Raw genomic sequence first — 21,910 nt, forward strand, 5'->3', positions numbered from 1 at the left:
TGGGCCTCCAATTTTTCATTTGTAAGTTAAAAATCACAATAATTATATCATATGGTGGTTGTGAATATTAAATAAGAATGTATTCTAATTGCTCTGTACAATAATGGCACATAATTAATGCCTAATAAATAAATTTATTTTTATTTATTTTTATTTTTTTGGAGATGGAGTCTCACTCTGTCGCCCAAGCTGGAGTGCAGTGGCACGATCTCAGCTCACTGCAACCTCCACCTCCCGGGTTCAAGCAATTCTCCTACCTCAGCCTCCCGAGTAGCTGAGATTACAGGCATGTACCACCATGCCCAGCTAATTTTTGTATTTTTAGTAAAGACAAGGTTTCACCACGTTGGCCAGGCTGGTCTCAAACTCCTGGTCTCAAGTGATCTGCCCGCCTTGGCCTTCCAAAGTGTTAGGATTCCAGGAAATTAATTTATTTTTAATAACAAATCATTGTTATTCTTAATCATGGTGTTGAAGCAGCACAGGACACATGTCAGGAGAGAAGCAATAGTACCATCAGTGCTATTTGTGTGACCCTGGGCTAGTACACTATCTCATCTTCATCTATAAGGCCCCTTCTGTTAATATTAAATCACGGTAACTGTTTAATATGCATGTGTAACACAAGTCTTACTTGTTTTCTCTAATATAAAACTGAAAACTCTCTGTCTTTTCTTGTTTTTTTTAAGAGACATGGGTCTCACTAAGTTCCCCAGGCTACATTCGAACTCCTAGGCTCAAAAAATCCTTCTGCCTTAGCTTCTTGAGTACCCGGGGCTCTGTAAGGCCATGTCGTTGTGTCTAAGAAATGGAAGTAATATGTTTTACTATGACACATATCAATTTATATCTTGTGATATTCAACAAGAATTTTAGTGTAATCTAAGATTATAATTACAATTAAAATATGTATATTAAACTCAATTTTTTTTTTTTTTTTTTGGTTAAAACTCTTGGGATGCAAACATAATGGCTTTTAAGGAGATTCACATATTATTTAAAATATCACGCCAGCCACTTTTAATTGTACAACTACAGGTCAGTTATCATAGTTGACAAGTGATAGTTAAAATTTCACTGTGCTTTCATTTGTGTGTGAGATAAACAAAAGGTTAAAAGTAAGAAGATACAAAAGATAACTCTGGATAATTCATAAAATAGACACTGAACTTCTAAGTAATTGAAAGCTAAATGAAGTTAGACAGCCAAAATCAACCCTAAAAGATTCATTGCTTATGCCTATGAAAAGGCCATATATTTTTAAAAAATTTATGATGACTTAGAAATAATCTTATTTCAAATTTAATGCATAAAGCACTTCAAACATATTTCACACCTATTTCACAGATAGCTCTGAATGTACTCTGAACATAGAAATAATAAGAAACATAAATCAAGTCTTTAAAATGTAAATAGACTAAAGTTTAAAGGATTATTCACTCTAGAATTTCATGGAATAATGATTTACATTAAGAGGAACAGAGGTGGTATAATGTATTAGAGAGCAGAGCATTTCTGATACACCAATATTCTGTTTGTGTTTGGTGTTATAATGTTTACTCAGTAGCTGAAACATTTATTCATAGTCAGTTATAACCCAGGAAATCAACCATTGAATAAACTGCTATTAATTTCGCACCAGAGATTCATGTTTGAATGACCATGCATTTCATAGGTTTAAATACCAAAAGACTAATTATCCCAAAGGCCCCATTAAAGGATAGCATAGATTGCAATCAAAAACAATCCTAACACTGCTCAGCTCAAAAATGATCTTCAGCTTTTGATGATAAAGGATATTTTTATTTCTCTACCTATTGCACTCACTAAGAGTATAGGTCATATATAGATATATATTTATATATACATATATATATGTGTATATGTATATAAACACACTTATATAGACCTCGCAAGCAATTTTCCCCAAAACCTTAGAAAAATAAACCTGAACAGTTTCTTATACACAAAGATTCATTATTTTATAAAATAAAACACAAATTAAAAGTTTATCTTCCTAATCTCTCTTCAATGTTGAAATTTTCTTTTTCCTTTTAAATAGTATTTTCACAAAATGTCCTTATTAGCCTTATTCTAATAGCTTCACTTCACATTCAGAATGAAAAGCGCAAGAATAAAATAATATTTTTTTCCAATCTGGTTTTTAAGTTTCTAATTGCTCATTCTGCAAAACAATGCTGAGATTAAAGTAATAAGAATTGATGAGACTCAGAACATGTGACTCCAAAATATGGCACGTTGGCATTTGAGAAAACAGCAAAAGCAGGAAGGTAATTCTCATCTTCACCCTGCCTTTTTCTCCTGATGCAAATCAAACAACTGAGCAAGAATTTTCTAACTTTCCCCTGAATCAAGTCATAATATTCTCCTTAAAGAATGTCCAATTCTCAATTCTATACTACCCAGAAGGATAGTGGAATGTGAATATTCAGATCATTGGAAAGGCATAAATGAACAAATTAATTTTTAGCGTTTACATCAACCTAGTTCACATCTCCCTATACCTGGAAGGAAGGATCCCAAGACACAGAGATGCCCAGAACAATCTGAACAAATGCCTTGCTAAGTTCCCCCCAATGTACTACCATTAGATAATTCCCCCTTTGTCCAGTTGCACTTTCCCACGACTGTCTCCTCTTTATCAAACCTACACATAAAAAAATACAAGTTTTTCTGTTTCTTGGGGTCATTACCAAATGCTGCTATCTCACATAAAACTTACACAAAATAAATTTTTGTTTTTCTCTTGTTAACCTGTCTTTTGTTATAGGGGCCTGAGTCATGAACCTAGCTATAGATCAGGAAAGAAATACTTCCTTCCCTACAGAAACCACACATAATCATAATAGACACCTTTGGCCAACTACAAATTTAGCCGACTTACAGGGAACATTTGTAATGTGTTCTTGTGTTGCTCAGGAGACTTGGAAGACACCAAATCCAATCAAAATGATCAGTATACATTTCCAGAACGAGAGTATATCTAAAGAAAGTTGAGTCTACTCAACTGCATTTTCATTCCTCTGAAGTGTTAGAGTACTAACATTTATTAATCAATGTTTTCTCCTAGATAGTAAAATCCTAGACAAGGACTGTATTATATTTGCTTTGTTCACTTATAATTGTTGAGGATATGAAGATAGTCATGTATAGAATTTACAAATGGCATAGCTGCAAGAAAAAGAATTTGCCAGCCAGAATTAAGCAAATGATTATAGGTGGCACACAGAGGTATTTCCATTCATTAAAAAATCTACTCTATTGTGCTTTTCACAATCTAAGTTTGTCCCAAGCCTATCCAGTTCCTTTTGCTATGATTTTATGCTCATTAAGTCACTTTCTCATTATAAATCCAATTCTCAATTCTATACTACCCAGAAGGATAGCAGATGTGAATATTCAGATCACTGGAAAGGCATAAATAAACAAATCAGTGTTTACTATTTATATCAACCTAACTTAAGAATTTTGGTTTAAAGAAGTAAACACCCTGATATTATGTTCACCTTCAAATTAACTGATAAAGTTTTGTTTTTAAACTGCCATTTATAAAGAGATACCCTCAAGAACCAAATTAATCTCATACCCATTAATTTGGTTCTTGAGGGTATCTCTTTATAAATGCAGATGGACTTTCTTTTTTAAAATGCTGTGAAATGTATACATGTAGAATAAAGTTTACAGCCAAACATTTTCATTGTTCCTCCTGCCTTCTTTGTTTCTTTCCTTAATTTCTTATAAAACAAAACAAAACAAAAACTAGAGAGCTTGCTTCTGAGGTTGTTCTCTGTCATACAAAATCCATAAAGATAGGTATGGTTTATTGCTTATAAATTACAACATGCTTACAAATTAGAGCGTGTCAGCCAGAAACACAGCACATTTACATTGGGATTAAAGTTTTCGCAATAAGTAAGAGAGTAAGATAGTCACAATCATGCCTTGAGCCAATAAACAGCTTTACTGAGGAACAGAAGCATGATATTCCAAGCATCCTGGATTACTTGTTGTTTTGTAAGACTGATTTAGTTTCATTTCTGAACGACTTGCTACTCAAATATGGGCTGACCCAATGAAAAAATGAAATGTTTTCATACCACCTCTATGAAAAATAAATAGGGATTTTATAGATAGGGATTTTATAGATTATACCCAACTCACCTCTTAGTGATGATGAAAAAGTTCACACATCAAGTTGCACCTCCTTCTTAGTCTGTGTTCCTCTTGTTTGACAGAACATTGGCCCTGCCAACACTTTTATGTTTTTCTGTTCCCACCCTTCTGCCCCTCCATGAAATTCCTTTATTTCAGTAAGGTACATTATTGTTTTTCTATCAGGTGTCCATGCATGCCATCACAACACAGACATTCAACAACTTAACACATTTATAAAAACGCAGAAAGTACCTGGACATAGGCTCTGCAAGAGCGCTCTCTTTTCTGAAGCTGAATCCATTAAGACAGCAGATTAAACACAGAATAGAAAAAACAAGTTAGTGACAGAAGAAAACAAGAAAAATAAAAGAACACATCTACACAAAACACCTTATTTTGTCATTCACTGCTTTTCAGAAGAAGATGAAAGCTAAGCAGCAGCAAAATGTAAGCAGGCAATGGCTTGAAAAATAGTAGCCAACATCCTTTCAGAACAACCTAAGTGAAAACTGTATGGTATGAAGTTGTTAATGATAGCAAGAAATCTTTGAATACATTTAGTAGAAATTAGTAAAAATCAATATACTTCATTCATCTGCAATGATTCATTTCACATTAGGTTAGTTATGAATTTATGGGTGACAAAGACATGAAGTTAAGGAAATTACGTCGAAAGTTTGGAACCCATTTTTCAAAGATTATTTGTGGTTTACAGATAATATAAATGGTTAATGTGCACCACAAATCATATGTTCTTCATATATACAAAAACTTCTGTTTATCAGGAAAAAAGAAATGCCCATTCATTATGACTCTTTGATTCTAATGGGCACATACTAGAGATAACTAGCTACTGATTAAAAGAATGTGATTATTCTCCTGATTAATCGCTGCTTTTATTTCTTGAAGAATTTCTTTTGACAGTTTTGGCCAAACATCAAATGATAGAAACTTTGGTGGGATAAGAAGTATATTTCTGTTTGTTTGTTTGCATAGAGAGTGATGTCTTTCTGGGCAAAAGGTTAGCAACAACTCATGTTATGTCCCAAACATTATTTCCTGGTGATAAAATGAATAATTAATAGCAGTTTATCCACCATGTTTAAATAAATGAGCTAAAATTTTATAAATTCATTTGTGGGTTTTCCTCTTCTTTCCTATATATATATGTTTTTCCTTAGTAGTCTTGATTGTCGAAGGAGAAAATTACCCAGTTTTAAGAAGCAGTTACCCAGATGCCTTTTCTGTGGCTTATACTCTCCCAACTCTAATTCATGCATTCTTCAATGAGCATAGAGCAGTTACTCCTCTAAAGAATTAAGTGAGGAATGAGTGCAAGTAAATTGCCAGGGCTGTCATTTGGATCACTGACTTGCATCGTAATTTGCAGGACTCTAACCCTCCAGAATTTCAATACAGAGCACAGTTAATTTGTACTGAGTTGACTTTTCAAATCTGATGGGTTATAACTGCTTCAGGGAAAGTGGGAACCACAGGAAATGAGAGCAAGCCAGCAAGCATGTAAATAAACTTTGCCCTCCCTTCTCCTTACCCCATCATGCAAATTAACATATGACAAACCACATTATATAAACAATTGAAAAGAGCCAAATGGGTAACAAAAGAAAGCATTAAAAAGCTTCACAAATGGAAATTTGCCCATTATTTAGTTATTTAATATTCAGAGTAGGCAAGCTGATTAGCTGTAGCCAGTTAGAATGTGACATTAATTGCCAGCTTTACCTGATATTGTCAGACATCAACACCATTTTTAAATAAAGATACAAAGTACTGCTATAACAAGTCATGTTATGGATATGTAACATTAATAGAAATGACTACATCCAGTACATTATGATAACAATAGCTGGCAGCAATATTCATTAATAGCATCCAGCCAGTCTGGGCAACAACACATTAAAATCACAGCATGCCCAGATTATATAGGTAGCTGTGGATTATATTCCATCAAGCAATTAGTTGTGATTCTATCAAGGGCATAAGTGACAAAAATAACTCCTTTATGCTCAGAATGAAAAAAATAATAATTTGTATCGAATAATAAAACTGTACCTGTTTTCTGCAGATGAAATTGCAAAACAAACAAACAAAAAACAAACAAACAAACGAACAAAACTGTTTGCCAGATAAAATACCTGGCTTTTCTGTGTTGAATAATCATTATTTAGAAAATTTATTTCCCTTTGATGAGTGAAATTCTTAACCTAGTGAGACATAGAAGAACTAAACATATTAAAAGACTACTTTGCAGTCATTTTCATTCTAAACGAGAATGTTCTTTTAGTGAATTCCATAGAGGAATATTAGTCTGGCAATGTCAAATTCTTCTTTTTTAAAGTAGTAAGGCTATCACGATATTCAAGGCCCTAAAATTCAGTTTCAATCATTGAACATCTCTACTACACAAATGGCAGCCAGTCAGGGAACACATGTCATTTGAAGGTAGCTATGCTAATATGTTTTACCATGGGGTTAATTCACCATGTGATATTTTGTTACATAATTATATTATTTATAAATATAAGAAATATATTTTAAATGTTTATGTAAATAAATGCCTATTTCATTTATGTAAATATAAATGAAAATTCATAAAATGTATTTTCCCTGAAGTTAAAAACATAAATAATTTTTTTTAATTACAATTCAAATTTGCTGGAAAATATTTAAGCTTTTAACATTTTAATGTTAGTGATACAAAATCTGAGTGATTTCAAAGTCAAAAGGAAGTAGAAATTAAACTTAATTACTTGCCTTATGAATTTTTTAAAAGTTTTATTAATTAGGGTAAATTATCTCAGTTTTTAAATAATCTATAATGGATGTTAGAGATCCATCCATCCTTCCAGAAGAAGATCTGTAATATCTTCTTGTTATTATGTTCTAAAGTCTTACTTATTGATTAGACATTTATTTCATTGTCAATTATCTTAACATAAAAGTTTGAAAGAAAAAAGAAACTGCATTTATGTACATTAACCCTCTCTGAATTTAGCATACCAGAATAACTGCCATGGAAAACAGAATTATAAATTCAAAATATATATACAGAGATTATCATTTATCATTTCTTTAGATTAAGAACCACGTAGTTCTATTATTATAACGAAATAACAAAGGAATTGAAAATAGCTGTTGATTCTCTTTATAATGATTATATTCTATAGAAGGGGGAAAATTAAGCAGTGAGGTCTTTCTGATTTTACGAAAACTTTAAAGACATATATATATACACACACACACATATATACACACACACACCACACACACACACACATAATTGGGGTCCTTACCTTGTTCAAACTCCGGGCAGCGCTATCTTTTCCACCTGGGGTCAAGTTCCGAAGCTGTACATCTAGGAGGCCTACCAGCTGATCCATGGCCCGGACAGAGTAGCTGATGTCCCCAGCATTCAAGTGATTTCTTGTCTGTTCAGCCAGCTCTCTAGCAATGTTGGCAGCTGTCTCACCAGATTTCAACTATAATTTTTAAATGGAATACAAAGGAAAGAGATCTCACATAAATACTTTTATTGGTTTCTTTCAATGATCATGTTTGCATGTAATTGTAATGATTGATTAAAGAAATAGTTGTTAAACTCCATCTTCATCTGGAATACACTCCCCAATTTTTTCCTGCAAATTCATCTTTTTCTTCAAAACTTGACTTTAAACTCATGTCTTCAGAAAGCTCCTCCTGAGGAAACTTACTTTGAAAAATCATGTTTACCTTAATTATCTATTTGGGTAGTTAAGTCTAAGGTTTGCCCTATGGTTTTTCTCTGTGAGTTTCTGAAGTTGACTTAGTTGCTTGTGTGTTGTGGATCCCCAACCACATTGTAAGTTCTCAGAGGCACGTACACATTTTCCTTTGTGTCTAGTTTAGCACTTAGTTCACAGTGAATACTCATCAGCTGCTAAGCTCTGTGAAAATTCTACCAGAAATAAAATCTGGACTTTTCAAAGTGATTTTCGTCTTCTTACTAACTGAATAAGGAATTTCTCTCCCGGTATGTTATTGCTTAGTTTCTAGTATTTTTTTTCTCTGAAAGTACACGCTGATTTTTCAAGTACATTCTACAAGAATATGTCAAATTGTCAACACTCCAAAAATATTAAAATAGATAAAGACCTAATACGTCATCATCATTAGAACAAATTTGTTAGCCATGGGTAATTCAAACATAGGAATATATATCAATTGGTAAGAAAGTCATGAGAAACAAGAATGAGTAAGTAAGTGTAATTTCCCAAGTTATACTCTTCTTTGTTTTGAAATTAAAAAAGTAAAACAGGACTATAACACATTTACACTAAATAAATAAAAAGTGTACAAAGTAAAAATAATGAACACCTCTATTTCACCTTTCTATATTCTCACTTTCCAGAGACTCTTTATTTATTTATTTATTTATTTATTTTTGAGACAGAGTTTCTCCTTTGTCACCCAGGCTGGAGTGCAATGGCACAATCTCTCGGCTCACTGCAACCTCTGCCTCCTGGGTTCAAGCGATTCTCCTGCCCCAGCCTTCCAAGTAGCTGGGATTACAGATGCCTGCCACCACGCTCAGCTAATTTTTGTATGGGGGTTTCATTCACCATGTTGGCCAGGCTGGTTTTGAACTCCTGACCTTAGGCAATCTACCCGTCTCGGGCTCCCAAAGTGCTGGGATTACAGGTATGAGCCACCGCGCCCAGCCTTTTTTTTTTTTTTTTCTTTGGTAAGGCAGGTCTCACTGTCACCAAGGCTGAAGAAGTCCAGGGGCACAATCATAGCTCATCACAGTTCACTGTAACCTTGAACTCCTGGGCTCAAGGCATCCTCCCAGCTCATCCTCCAACGTAGCTGGGACTACGGGTGTGCACCCACTATGCATGGCTAATTTTTTTTTTTTTTTTTTTTTTTTTTTTTTTTTTTGTAGAGATGGGGCTCCTGGTCTTATGCTATCCTTCTACTTTGGCCTCCTAAAGCGCTGAGATTATAGTTGCAAGTCTCTAGGAGTTTCTTAATAATTTGATATTATCTTTTCAAACTTTAATCTGTCCTACTGTCAGAGGCCTTCCAACCAGAGTAACTGCATTTTGAGTGAGGGCTAAGAAAATGAGGCCGGGACTTGCTGACTTGCATTCTCAAAAAGTTAGGCATTCCTAACTAGATATTTATGGTTAAGGGAACAAACTAGTAATGTTTGCTAAACAGACCCAGCCTTGGGAGATATCCCGATATCCAGAGAACAAAGGCATTCCTAATTTTGCTTTAAAGACAGTAATTCCAATTTTTGCAAAATATAGTAATTAAGAAAAGTAGCCGGGTGCGGTGGCTCCCAGCCCTTTGGGAGGCTGAGGCGGGCGGATCACGAAGTCAGGAGATCGAGACCAGCCTGGCCGACATGGGGAAACCCCGTCTCTACTAAAAATACAATAAATTAGCCGGGTGTGGTGGCAGACGCCCTTAGTCCCAGCTACTCGGGAGGCTGAGGCAGGAGAATGGCATGAATACGGGAGGCGAAGCTTGCAGTGAGTCGAGATCGTGCCACTGCACTCCAGCCTGGGTGACAGAGCGAGACTGCGTATCCAAAAAAAAAAAAAAGACAGAAAAGAAAATTAACGCTTTATCACAAACCTTTGGAGCATAGCACATCTCCCCAGTATCTCTTTTTATCTCATATATATAAATACACACACACACACACACACACACATATACAAGCACTGGGCTGGGCACGGTGGCTCATGCCTGTTATTCCAGCACTTTGGGAGGCTGAGGCGGGTGTATCACGAGGTCGAGTTTGAGGCCAGCTTGGCCAACATGGTGACACCCCGTCTCTAGTAAAAATACAAAAATTAGCCGCGTGTGGTGGTGCGTGCCTGTAATCCCAGCTACTTGGGAGACTGAGGCAGGAGAATTGCTTGAACCCAGGAGGCGGAGGTTGCCCTGAGCTCAGATTGCACCACTGCACTCCAGCCTGGGTGACAGAGCCAGACTCTTATCTCAAAAACAAACAAACAAACTAACTAACTAACTAACTAACTAACTAGAAAAAATATACATATACAAGCATTTTACCTAGGGTGGATGCTTTCCTCCTCTTACTTTTGGGAACGTCCTACACTGCCTATGGAATAGCTATCCTTTCACCACTGTACTTTCTTAATCAACTTGCTTTTGCTTTGCACTGCGGACTCGCCCTAAATTCTTTCTTGGGCAAGATCCAAAAGCCCCTTCTTGGGGTCTGGATCCGAAGCCTTTTCCTGTAACACCATTACTATTTAAATATATAATAGTGTCATTATGTACAAAATTATTTTCTTCCCCTTTTTAAAGGTAGTCCAACACAGAAAATGGGAACACAAAGAGAAAGCCATACTCTCTGTAAGTTGTTTCACTAATGGCTATTCAGAAAGCTAAAAGGGGGACAAGTAAAACTCTTATTTAAATAGGTAGGTTATCGGTTATAATGATCTACTTGGGATGCTTAGCGTTTGTATCAGGATTGAATGTTAAAGAAACAATAAATTAATTAAACTGATTAGAACACCTAAATTATTTACAGTCATATTCTCATGTATATAGAAAAGCCTAACTCAAAAAGTAAAAACAAAACAAAACAAAAAACATTTAATATCATTAAGTGGTGGCAAGGGTTTGTTTCAGCAAATATCACCTTCATAAACTACTATTGGTAGTGTATATTTGTATTGCTCCTATGACAGTAAATTACCATTGTCTATTAAACTTTGACATGTGAAGACTGTGTAACTCAAAGTATCAACCATAAGAAATAATCCCACAGATATACAAAGAGAAATGTTCAAGGATGTTGATTCCAGCTTGTTTATGATAAACAATAAAATGGATTATGACTATATAAAACTCTGCAGGAAGATTCATACCTTGGAATTTTCTTTTAATTAATTTTTTAAATTAAGCCAGTCAAATTTGGCAGTGAGGGGGTTGTATAGCAAGTATATTGACACTAATGTTAATAAATTCTGATAATCCACTACCATCTGATCCATGAAATATTCCATACCATGAAATATTATCCAACAGTTTAAAATTATGAATGAGATCAATAATGTGAAGATTAATCTTCAGGCTATATTGTTGAGTTAAATGCAGATATGAAAGTTATTTACATATACATACTAATAAATATTTGCATGCTATTGAGAAATATAAACACACTACGTAAGTAATTATAAATATGCTACTTGTGAAAAAGAAATAATATATACAATATTTGTGTTTATTTATATATGTGCATTTCTATATATTTAAATATATAGAACAAAGCCTAAAAAGGGAGAATCAAAAGAAAAATCCTTACCTATAGTGTTAAAATTTTACATGAAAAATATTTTAAACAATTATTATATAATCAATACTTTCTAGAATTTTTTTTTTTTTTTTTGAGACAGAGTCTTCCTCTGTCTCTGAGGCTGGAGATCAGTGGCATGATCTCAGCTCACTGCAGCCTCTGCCTCCCCAGTTTAAGCGATTCTCATGCCTTGGTCTCCTGAGTAGCTGGGATTACAGGTACATGCCACCATGCCCAGCTAATTTTTGTATTTTCAGTAGAGATTAGGTTTCGCCATGTTGGCCAGGCTGGTCTCGAACTCCTGATCTCAAGCCATCTGCCCGCCTTGACCTCCCAAAGTGCCGAGATCACAGGCGTGAGCCACTGCACCTGGTCCAACTTTCAAGAAATTCTTAAAATAGAAAATATCAGGACTGAGTATAAGAAATTTGTAAAATATGGTCAGGGTCTTTTTGCCTAAAATACCTGTAAGACTAAAAGGAATACATTATAGGGTTCAAGGATATGTATGTAACAAATTCAATGTAGATCAAAGTAGCACTCGTGGCCCACTGGTGGGTCATGAATGTACTTTTAAGTGTTCATAAAGTGATATAAATGTGATTAAGGTCCACACATTTAAATTTCTGTACATAAATTAGGGCTACTTACTGATAATATAGTAAATCAAGTAACACATTCTAAAATTCAGTGTTCATTAATTAATTTAGTGAGATGCCAGTATAGTGTAAGTATTCAAATTCAATATTCCATCAAGAAGTCTGGACACCTGATACAACTGATACTTTGGACAACTCCCCCACTGGGCATAGAGATATCTAAGATAGCTGGAATTCCTATAATTTTCCAAAGGGACATTATTTTAATTACTGTGCCATTCATAGTGTCTTGAAGGTTATAATTTTTCACCTATTATACTCTTATAATAATGAATATATTTGTAGAATTACTATTGTTTTATTTTGTTAATCATGGGTTCTTATGTAATTATTTTGTTGTTATTAAGTTTCTTTCTCTGTCTTTGTTACCACACAATATCATTTCTATAAGAAAAAAAGTCAGTTTGATGGACCTCTGAGGTTTTATCATTCACTACCGTGAATCATAAAATATACTACGGTTTTAAATATACTACGGTGACAAAAGTTTGAGATCTACTAAATTAGGTAGATTGTTCATTCAGCCTATATATTCATTTGTTCATCAATACATCTTCAAAACTAAGGATACAAGTATTGACTTTAATTACATCTATCGGTGATCATTATGAATAGCAAAATTAGTCATCAAATAGAGAAAAAAATGAAATAATGGTACTGGTATTTTCCTATTGTAATTCCATTTCTTTTTTTTTTTTTCTGTGTGGTTATACAAGTATAGTTTTCAATATGAATTATTACATTATTGGAGTGAGAAATGAAAAGGTGGAAAAGAAGGCCTATGTAATTCCCTTATATAAAAATTTATCAATATAAAAGGGCAGAAAAAAATTAAACATTTTCTTTATGTGCAGTAATGAAAAAGTTGAAAATGTAGATGACCAACAAGTAAAAATGTAATTGTTCTCAATATAAAAGATAATAATGAAGGCCAGGTGGATGGCTCACACCTGTAATCCTAACACTTTGGGAGCCTGAGGTGGGCGGATCACTTGAGCTCAGTAGTTCAAGATCAGCCTGGGCAACACATTGAAATCCCATCTCTATAAAAAACAGCCAGGCAAATTCATCTGTCCATATATGTGTCAACAACGGTGTAGTTTTATAAATCAATAAGTAAAATAAGATCACTAATGAATTCTCTTATAAATAGTAACTGTATTTTAGCATTCAAGAAGTGGGGTTTTTGTTGCTGTTGTTGTTTGTGAACAATAAACTTAATCCTTCAAAAGAGCCCTGGAATTCAATGTTTAACAACAAAAATGTTGGAAGGAAAAAAACCTGAGTGCAAATAGGTTATAAAAATATTTGTAGGCTGGGCATGGTGGCTCACACCTGTAATCCCAGTACTTTGGGAGACCAATGCAGGAAGATCACTTGAGCTCAGGAGCTGGAGACCAGCCTGGGCAACCTAGGGAAGCCCCATGTCTACAAAATTAAAAAAAAAAAAAAAAATTCTCAGGGCCCACAGTGGTCCCTGCTACTTGAGAGATTGAGGTGGGAGAATTGTTTCATCCTGGGAGGTTAAGGTTATAGGGAGTCATGGCCATGCCACAGCACTCCAGCCTGGGTGACAGAGTACAGAGTAAGACCTTGTCTTTAATGAATAAATAAATAAATACGTTTATAGTAAAAATATGAAAAGTACCTTTTTAGGGTAAAATAAAAACTGCTATAACAAATTATTTTCTGACCCTCTATTCTTTTTTTTTTTTTTTTTCTATTTCCCAAGCTGGAGTGCAGCAGCACAATCACAGCTAACTGCAGCTTTGAACTCCTGGCCTCAAGCAGTCCTCCTGCTTCAGCTTCCCAAGTAGGTGGGACTACAGGCCCTCTCTTCATCTTAAAGTTAATAAATCATAGCAAAAATGTTTCATTCTTTCAATGATTCTTTGCACACTTGTTATTTCCTGAGGAAATAAAGATGAATCTTATACAAGTCTTGCACTCATGGGGTTGGAGTGAGGTGTGTAAAAGATCGTATGAGTTCACAACAATTCAGTTGTTGTGACAGGAATGTGTATGAGGTATTATGGGAATGGAGAACAACCACAAAGCTGAGGGACGGCAAGAAGAAGTAACCACCGAGTGAAATCTTAAAAGATAAGTCGAGGGATACAAGGTACAATGGAATACTAATCGGTGCTATTGAGGGGAAAGAATAAGCCAAGAATATGATACATAAAAAGTAAGATCTAGAATAAACATGGCTTGAGTAGACATAGTACTAGGTACGATAAGAAGAAAAAACATTTTTTATACTTTCAGAATCCAGTATTGCTCCCTGCATATCCGTATGTTTTTGTCTAGCTATCTCCATCCGCTTATCCATCCATCTATTATTTCAATGATTGTTCATTCAGCCTATATATTCATTTGTTCTTTGATAAACATTTGAATCTCTATAGCCCTGTGCTAAGGTCAGTGTTGAATAAAATGCTTTCTAATGAGAGGGAGTTTATATACTAGCCACGGAAATAGTTATTAAGAATTTAACTGTACAAATATATAATTTTAATTTTGTTGAGAGCAATACAGAATCCCAGTGTGGTAGAGTAGTTGGAAGACATTTTAACCTGGCATGGAAATGCTTCTCTGAGGAAGAATGTTTAATTTGAGATGGAACAGAAAGAAGAAATTAGATTGGGATGTGGGTGGGGGCATCTGGGCAGAGGGAACAGCTTTTAGGAGGGAAGGGCATGCAATCTTAGGGAAATTGCACAAAGGGCACCATATCTGGTGTTTAGGCAGCTGGAGAGGTGAGCAAGGACAGGATTAAGTAGTTCTGGTTTAGAAGTTATCATGAAGATTTCGGGAATTATGTTAAGAATAATGGGAAAGTCCTGAAGAGCTTACATGGGATATGCCAAATTAGGTTTGTATTTGAAGTCAAATTCAGGGGAAAGGATTAGAGGGTTCAGGAGTGAATGAAAGGAGATCTGGGTGAGGAGAAATTGCTATGGATTGGGGTAGTGGGTATGGAGAGAAGTGAAAAGCAGTGGCCTGGCCTGAGAGGAATTTACAGTTACACCTGACAGGACTAGTGTCTGACTGGGTGCAGGAAGGGAAGGAGAGGGAGGCACCAAAAGCCATCCTTGGGTTTCTGGTTTTCCTAACTACACGGTGGTACCATTAACTGATTTCTCCCATAGCTGCTCCCAATTCAGTTTCATGGCCACATTTTCTGTCCGGCTATCACGGCCCACATCCTCTCCAGTGGCATCCAAAGTGAATCTCTTTCTGATCACCCTGTTTACTTCTCTTACTCCAGTTATTGCAGACTATAATGATCTTATTTCCATACAAAAATATATATATATGTTGAATGTGCCTCAAGTTTTCTGTGCACATAGGCAGGGCTGAAATACATTTATTCTACATCTCACAGCTTAAAGACCTCACTAACTTCTTTTGCTAAATTCTACTAAAATTTTTCTCAGAAATAAGCAATACACACTGAGAAATGTTATAAGTTTTGTGAGGATTAGTAAATTAATGCCTATATTGATATGGTGGGATTATATCTAGGACTTGAATCAGGGAGGGAAAACCCGGCAGCTTTAGTTAAAAATAATAATTATGACGGAGACAGATAACATTTTAAATTTGGATACAAGTCAAAGCAATTTTTAAAAAATCAGCATTGAGATTTTATTATATCAACCACTAATCAAGGGCCAAAACAATTTATAAAGGAATTACACATAGTGTTCAAGTACATAGCTACCATTTCTTTGAGATCTATTTTACCATAAATCTGAGTCAAATGGGTATACAAGCAACAAAATGCTTCTATCTTACAATTAAACGTAAGTTAAATAAGTGTAAAATTTTGGAATTGCCACTCATCTCTGACAAAATAAAGAAGCAATTTACTTTTATTTCATGCTAGATCTAAGGAATATAAAATGGGGAATTTAAGATATAGGAGACAGGATTCGACCTAGTTTCTAGGGGAGATAACTGACTTATGTTGTAAAGTAGCAACATTCTTTCTAGATTTTCACATCCCTCTTCTTTAGAAAGTAAGGAATAACCTTGCATTATCTGAAAATCTATCAGTAACTTGTATACAAACAGAAACAGAGGCACTTTGGTTTCTTAGAAATAGGAAGAGGCTATTCTCACCATTACAACATTGACAATTCTTTTTCATGTAATAGTGGAATCAGGCAATGGAGTAGGAAGCTGACTTCCCTTTGCATGTAAATAAGGAAGCTATACAGAACTGTACTACCACCAAACTTGAAGTGAAAAAAGATGGGTGAAGTTATAAAGCACAATACTTTCTTTAAAAGTATGCAAAATAGTCTCCTTTTTGAAAAATTGAGTGCAAGCTGGAGATCAAGCTGAGGCAAGAGACTATGATTTTACAGCAGTCATTAAAATAGGTGAGAAATGGGATATTTTGCCTTCATGTTTCAGGAGGCATGGCTCTGAGCCAACTTGTTGGCTTTCAATAAAAACTGGAAACTTTTTTTAAAACATTAATTTGAAGACATATATCTCTCTTCCAATGTATGTAGATATGTATACAGATATGTATCTATTTATGATCTATCTATTCATTTATTCTTCTACCTACTTTTCTCCCTTTTTTTTTTTTTTTTGAAATGGAGTCTCGCTCTGTCGCCCAGGCTGGAGTGCAGTGGCGCCATCTCGGCTCACTGCAAGCTCCACCTCCTGGGTTCACGCTATTCTCCTGCCTCAGTCTCCCGAGTAGCTGGGACTATAGGCACCCGCCACCACGTTCGGCTAATTTATTGTATTTTTAGCAGAGACAGGGTTTCACCATGTTAGCCAGGATGGTCTCGATCTCCTGACCTCGTGATCTGCCCGCCTCGGCCTCCCAAAGTGTTGGGATTACAGGCGTGAGCCACCGTGCCCAGCCCTTCTACCTACTTTTCCATCCATTCATCCATCCATCCACGTACATCCATCAAGACTTCTATCCACCTGCCTACTGGCCTGCCTTTTCCTCTCCCTTTCGCTCTCCTTTTCTCTATCTCATTGTTGGAGTAAAGGTAACCTTTTGTACAACTTATGATTTTCCTCCTTTCTCTTCTGCACAAATAATTTTTTTAATTAAATCTCATCTTTACGAATGTATCCAGCTGGTTTATTTACAACAAATTCCTTTGTGATATTCTAACTTTAAAAGCTTACATCTTCTCTAGTGAAAAGTAATCCACTCTTTAGTGTCACACAGAACTTAATCTCTAACTTCACAAGTACATAAGTGACTCAAATTCATTTGTGAGTTGAAACCATCAAGATTCTTTAGCTGTTTTCTCCCACTTGGCCTGATTGCTGGGAGAAAAAAACATAATTCATGTTTTCAAGAAAATGTAAACGTAAGATTTCCTATTTTGAACTAAAGTCAGCAACTTGGTTCATTTAGTTGAGTAAAACTGCTACCTATGCAATCTATAATGGTGGTGACATACAGTGAGCACTGTATGTCTAAAATTTAGTGAGCACTAAAATTAATGATCTACTCTATTTTACAAAAGGGGAAACCAATCCAGAGGTTAATGATGTGTCCACCATAACTCAACAATCAAGATATTCAGGTCAGTGCTCTTTCCTTCAACATTCTTAGGAGTTCTCCGGGGCACTGTAAAGATGAGAAGGAGGTTGCAGTGATCTGAAAGTTTATGTCCCTCTAAAATTCACATGTTAACACTGAATCCTCAATGTGATAGTGTTAAGAGGTGGGGCCTGTGGGAAGGGATTAGGTCATGAGGCCAGAGCCCTAATGACTGGGATTAGTGCCCTTATAAATGAAGCCCCAGAGAGCTGTCCCTTCCACCATGTGAGGATTCAGTGAGAAGGTGCTGCTGATGAACCAGAAAGCAGACCCTCACCGGACAAAGGATCTGCCGGCACCTTGATCTTGGACTTTCCAGCCTCCGGAACCATGGAAAATATACTTCTGTTGTTTATAAGCTACCTCGTCTATGGTTTGTATTTTAATTTTAATTTTAATTTTTTTTTTTTTTTTTGAGATGGAGGTTCACTCTGTAGCCCAGGCTGGAGTGCAGTGGCATGATCTTGGCTTACTGCAAGCTTCGCCTCCCGGGTTCACGCCATTCTCCTGCCTCAGCCTCCCGAGTAGCTAGAACTACAGGCGCCTGCCACCACACCTGGCTAATTTTTTGTATTTTTTTGTAGAGATGGGGTTTCACTGTGTTAGCCAGGATGGTCTCGATCTCCTGACCTCGTGATCTGCCTGCCTCAGCCTCCCAAAGTGTTGGGATTACAGATGTGAGCCACTGTGCCCGGCCTTGTTTGTTGTTTTAACCATAAACCACAGCAGTCCAAGTGGACTCACCCTTCAGGGTACATTAATTCACAAAATCCCTGAGAAGAAGAAAACTAGCATTTCAAATATATACTTTTTTTTCTTTGCATGTGTATATTGTGTTTTTTTCACTTGTGTTTCCATTGGGGGTAAAAAGCGTTTCTTTGCTTTACGAGTTTGAAATTCACAAAACTATACTGGCAGCAGGGGGAGGGTAGCAGGAAAAATGAAACATTAAAGATATCTATTTGACTTCAATTTTTCAACGTGGTAGACGGCAGAAAAAAATCAGTTGCAGAAATGGAAAGAGGTAGGAGATCAGAGCAAAGAGTGTGTGGGAAAAAGGAAATCAAAGAGGGAGGAGAGGGGAGGTGAAGGGCAAAGGAAAGAGAAGGAGATGGTGATACAGGAATTAAAAAGAAATTATTTAGGCAGTTAGGGTAAGAAAGTCCTCAGTAAGGTTTTCCTTTTAAAGAAAAGCAGCCCCAAAATCATTTCTTTTCTAACAAAGAGTAGCCTGTAAAATCGAGCTGCAGACATAGAAAGGCAAGCTAGAAGCTTGCACAGGTGATTGCTGGCAGCTATGCTGACAAGAGAAGGCTACCTGGGACTAGGCATGTTCAAAATGGCAGCTCCTTCCCTTTGCCAGCCACGTGCACAGTAAGGAGCAGGCAACATGGCAGGCCAAGTGGAAAGCCTATTTGCATAATAAGATTAGTGTGGTGGGGCATGATGGCTCACTCCTCTAATCCTAGCACTTTGGGAGGCCGTAGCAGGCAGACTGCCTGAGCTCAGGAGTTTGAGACCAGCCTGGACAACATGGTGAAACCTCATCTCTACTAAAATACAAAAAATTAGCCAGGTGTTGCAGTGTGCGCCTGTAGTCCCAGCTTTGGGAGGCTGAGGCAAGAGAATTGCTTGAACCTGGGAGGTGGAGGTTGCAGTGAGCCAAAACAGTGCCAGTGTACTCCAGCCTGGGTGACAGAGAGAGACTTCATCTCAAAAAAAAAAAAAAAAAAAAAAAAAAAGATTAGGGTGGGGTGGCTAGCCTTCCAGCCTTCCCCGCAGGCTATGTAAACGTCACACCTGGTCCAACCAATCTTGGGCCTTACATAAATCAGACACCATCTCCTCAAGCCTACCTATAAAATCCGGTGAACTACCACTCCAGGTTGGAATTCCCATTTTGGAGCCCCTCTCTCTCTCTCTCACAAGAGAGAGAGCTATTCTCCTTTCTCTTCTTTTGCCTATTAAACCTCTGCTCCTAAACTCACTCCTTGCGTGTGTCTGTGTCCTTAATCTTCTTGGCTCTAGATGATGAGCCATGAGCACTTACCCTAGACAACAATGCTGATTCAATGGGAAAAGGAAGAAGGGTGAGAGAAGGGAGTGGAGAAAAGCCAAGGACTATGTTGGGTACCTTCCATTTGCTAGTTCAGGGCTACTCTACCCTCCTCCATCCTGCCTTCTGCCCTACAAGGTGGACTTACAAGGTAGTCATTAAGTGTGTCCTTCTTTGGCTTCTGGTTGGGTTTGGCCAGTGGGGTGGCTTGGCAGGTAAATGGACAGTGGAGGGTAAGTAAAGTCAGGGTATTCATTCACCTGGATTCCTTTCTGAATGGCCACCTGGGGCTAAGCTGTGTCCCTTGCCTTAAGATCATCTTTCTTCCCAAGGACAAAGAGCTCCTTATTTTTGGTCACTCCTTTGATCTGGTACTCTACAGGCCTGGGGTTGGGAACAGCTCCTCCCCTGCTACAAGCTCTGGGTTCCTGCTCAATCCCTTGCAGTTTGCCTTTACTGCCCCATACCTTTGTAAACAAAACCTCCTCAAGTGTTCCATCTGTGTGGACTCTGGTATTACGCAGGTATTACAATGAGAGGAAGGAGATGAGAAAAGGGATGAATTCTATGAAAGACAGCCTGGGTAGGAGGAGGATAAAATAGAGACAAATAATCCTATGAGTGCTACAACAGATTCTTGAAGTTTTCAATACTAATATTTAAAAGTGTTAGAGTTTTGTGGTAAAGAAACCTGTTCAACTATCATTTATAGCCAATGAGTATCATAAATATTTGGAGGCATAAAGGACACAACCAAGTAAAAGGGTAGGCAGAGTGCAGAGGTACAGCATAGGTAACTGAGTGTAAGGCTATGAAGCCAATCACAAGCTATCCATGGTTTAACCAGTGTTGTGGTTAAGTATGATGTCTTCATGAAAGTAGTCTCAACTACCTTCTCCACCACTGACTTCTTCTCCACCAAATACCAGCTCCACCACTGACCTTGGACAAGTTACATAAGCTGATTCAGAGTGCTCAAAAGTCTCTTGCTGCACTTTTTAAGACTTTATAAATTTTTGAGTAATCAATCTAACATTTTTTTTATAAGTTCCAATTACCTAAGTTATTTAAGTTTAAATGTAATGATCACATAATATAGTTTTGTAGACTCTACAGGATGAAACAAAAATGCCCTGGAAGAATAGGAGGTATTTTTTTACAAAACAAAAACATCCTGTCTATAAATCAAATGGACAACAGCTGTCTGGTCTTTGAATTATCTTTTGTCCCAAGATTAGCTGGGCTGCAGAGAAAAGAAAAGAATTAAGCATCATTATCAGTTAAAGTCACCTAGTAATTTCTACAATAAAATGATCCAACTATATTCAGAAATTATTGTGAAAACATTCAGCCTTCTAGAAGAATTATTATTGAATTTATATTAACCCCTGGGCTAAATATCTAGGGACTGTTTTTAAAGAATTGCTAATACAAGGAGATATGCTACTGATCTTTTAATCTGATCACATCCAGCAAGAGTTATTTGCCCTGGGGTCTGAGCTACATTGTAATAAAATCAAAGGACATAAAAACTGTGGCAGGAACAGTGCTGAAATTGGAGAAGCATCATTATGAATAGCAACAAGTATGGAGATGCATATGTAAGAGGGTAACTAGAGTCAATATAACCACTATTCTTCCATGATTTAGGGTAAATAGATAGTTATGGCTCATCTGCTAAATGATCTACTGGGTAGATATTTATGGATTATTATACAGTATATTATTGAGGATAAGTCTGGTTAAAAACAAATAGAGAAAAGAGCAAATGGCACAGGCAGGCTTTTAGTAAGGTCATCATTTGTAATATTTCTCGGGAAAATCTCTCTCAGAAATTCCTCAGCATAGCTAATGTGCCATAGAAGGACTCTCCATTTTAGGAGTGCATAAATTCACATAAATTGCTATAATAAGGATTCATCCCATAACCCTTTTGGCATAAATGCACATCTGGTCTCTGTTTGTAATGAAATCAATTCAAAGCCCCACAGTGCATTAATAATAAAAATGTTCAACATATTGCAACCAAATAAGCTCTGAAAATTTGAGTCTGCAAGATTCTGTCACACATGTGTATACTTTTAACA

General features: G+C 36.4%; 1 protein-coding gene across 3 annotated transcripts in view; it reads right to left on the reverse strand.

Moving 5' to 3' along the window:
- ADGRL3 (adhesion G protein-coupled receptor L3) overlaps positions 1-21,910 on the reverse strand; it is an 868,510-nt gene that overhangs the window by 157,411 nt on the left and 689,189 nt on the right. For all 3 annotated transcript variants that reach the window (XM_025386284.1, XM_025386285.1, XM_025386286.1), the window contains 2 exons: positions 7,491-7,676; positions 4,429-4,467 (listed from right to left, as the gene is read on the reverse strand). In XM_025386284.1, the coding sequence (XP_025242069.1) occupies positions 4,429-4,467; positions 7,491-7,676 (225 nt within the window). The remainder of the gene's footprint in view (positions 1-4,428; positions 4,468-7,490; positions 7,677-21,910) is intronic.

The sequence above is a fragment of the Theropithecus gelada genome, chromosome 5, assembly GCF_003255815.1.
Source record: "Theropithecus gelada isolate Dixy chromosome 5, Tgel_1.0, whole genome shotgun sequence".
NCBI lineage: Eukaryota > Metazoa > Chordata > Mammalia > Primates > Cercopithecidae > Theropithecus > Theropithecus gelada.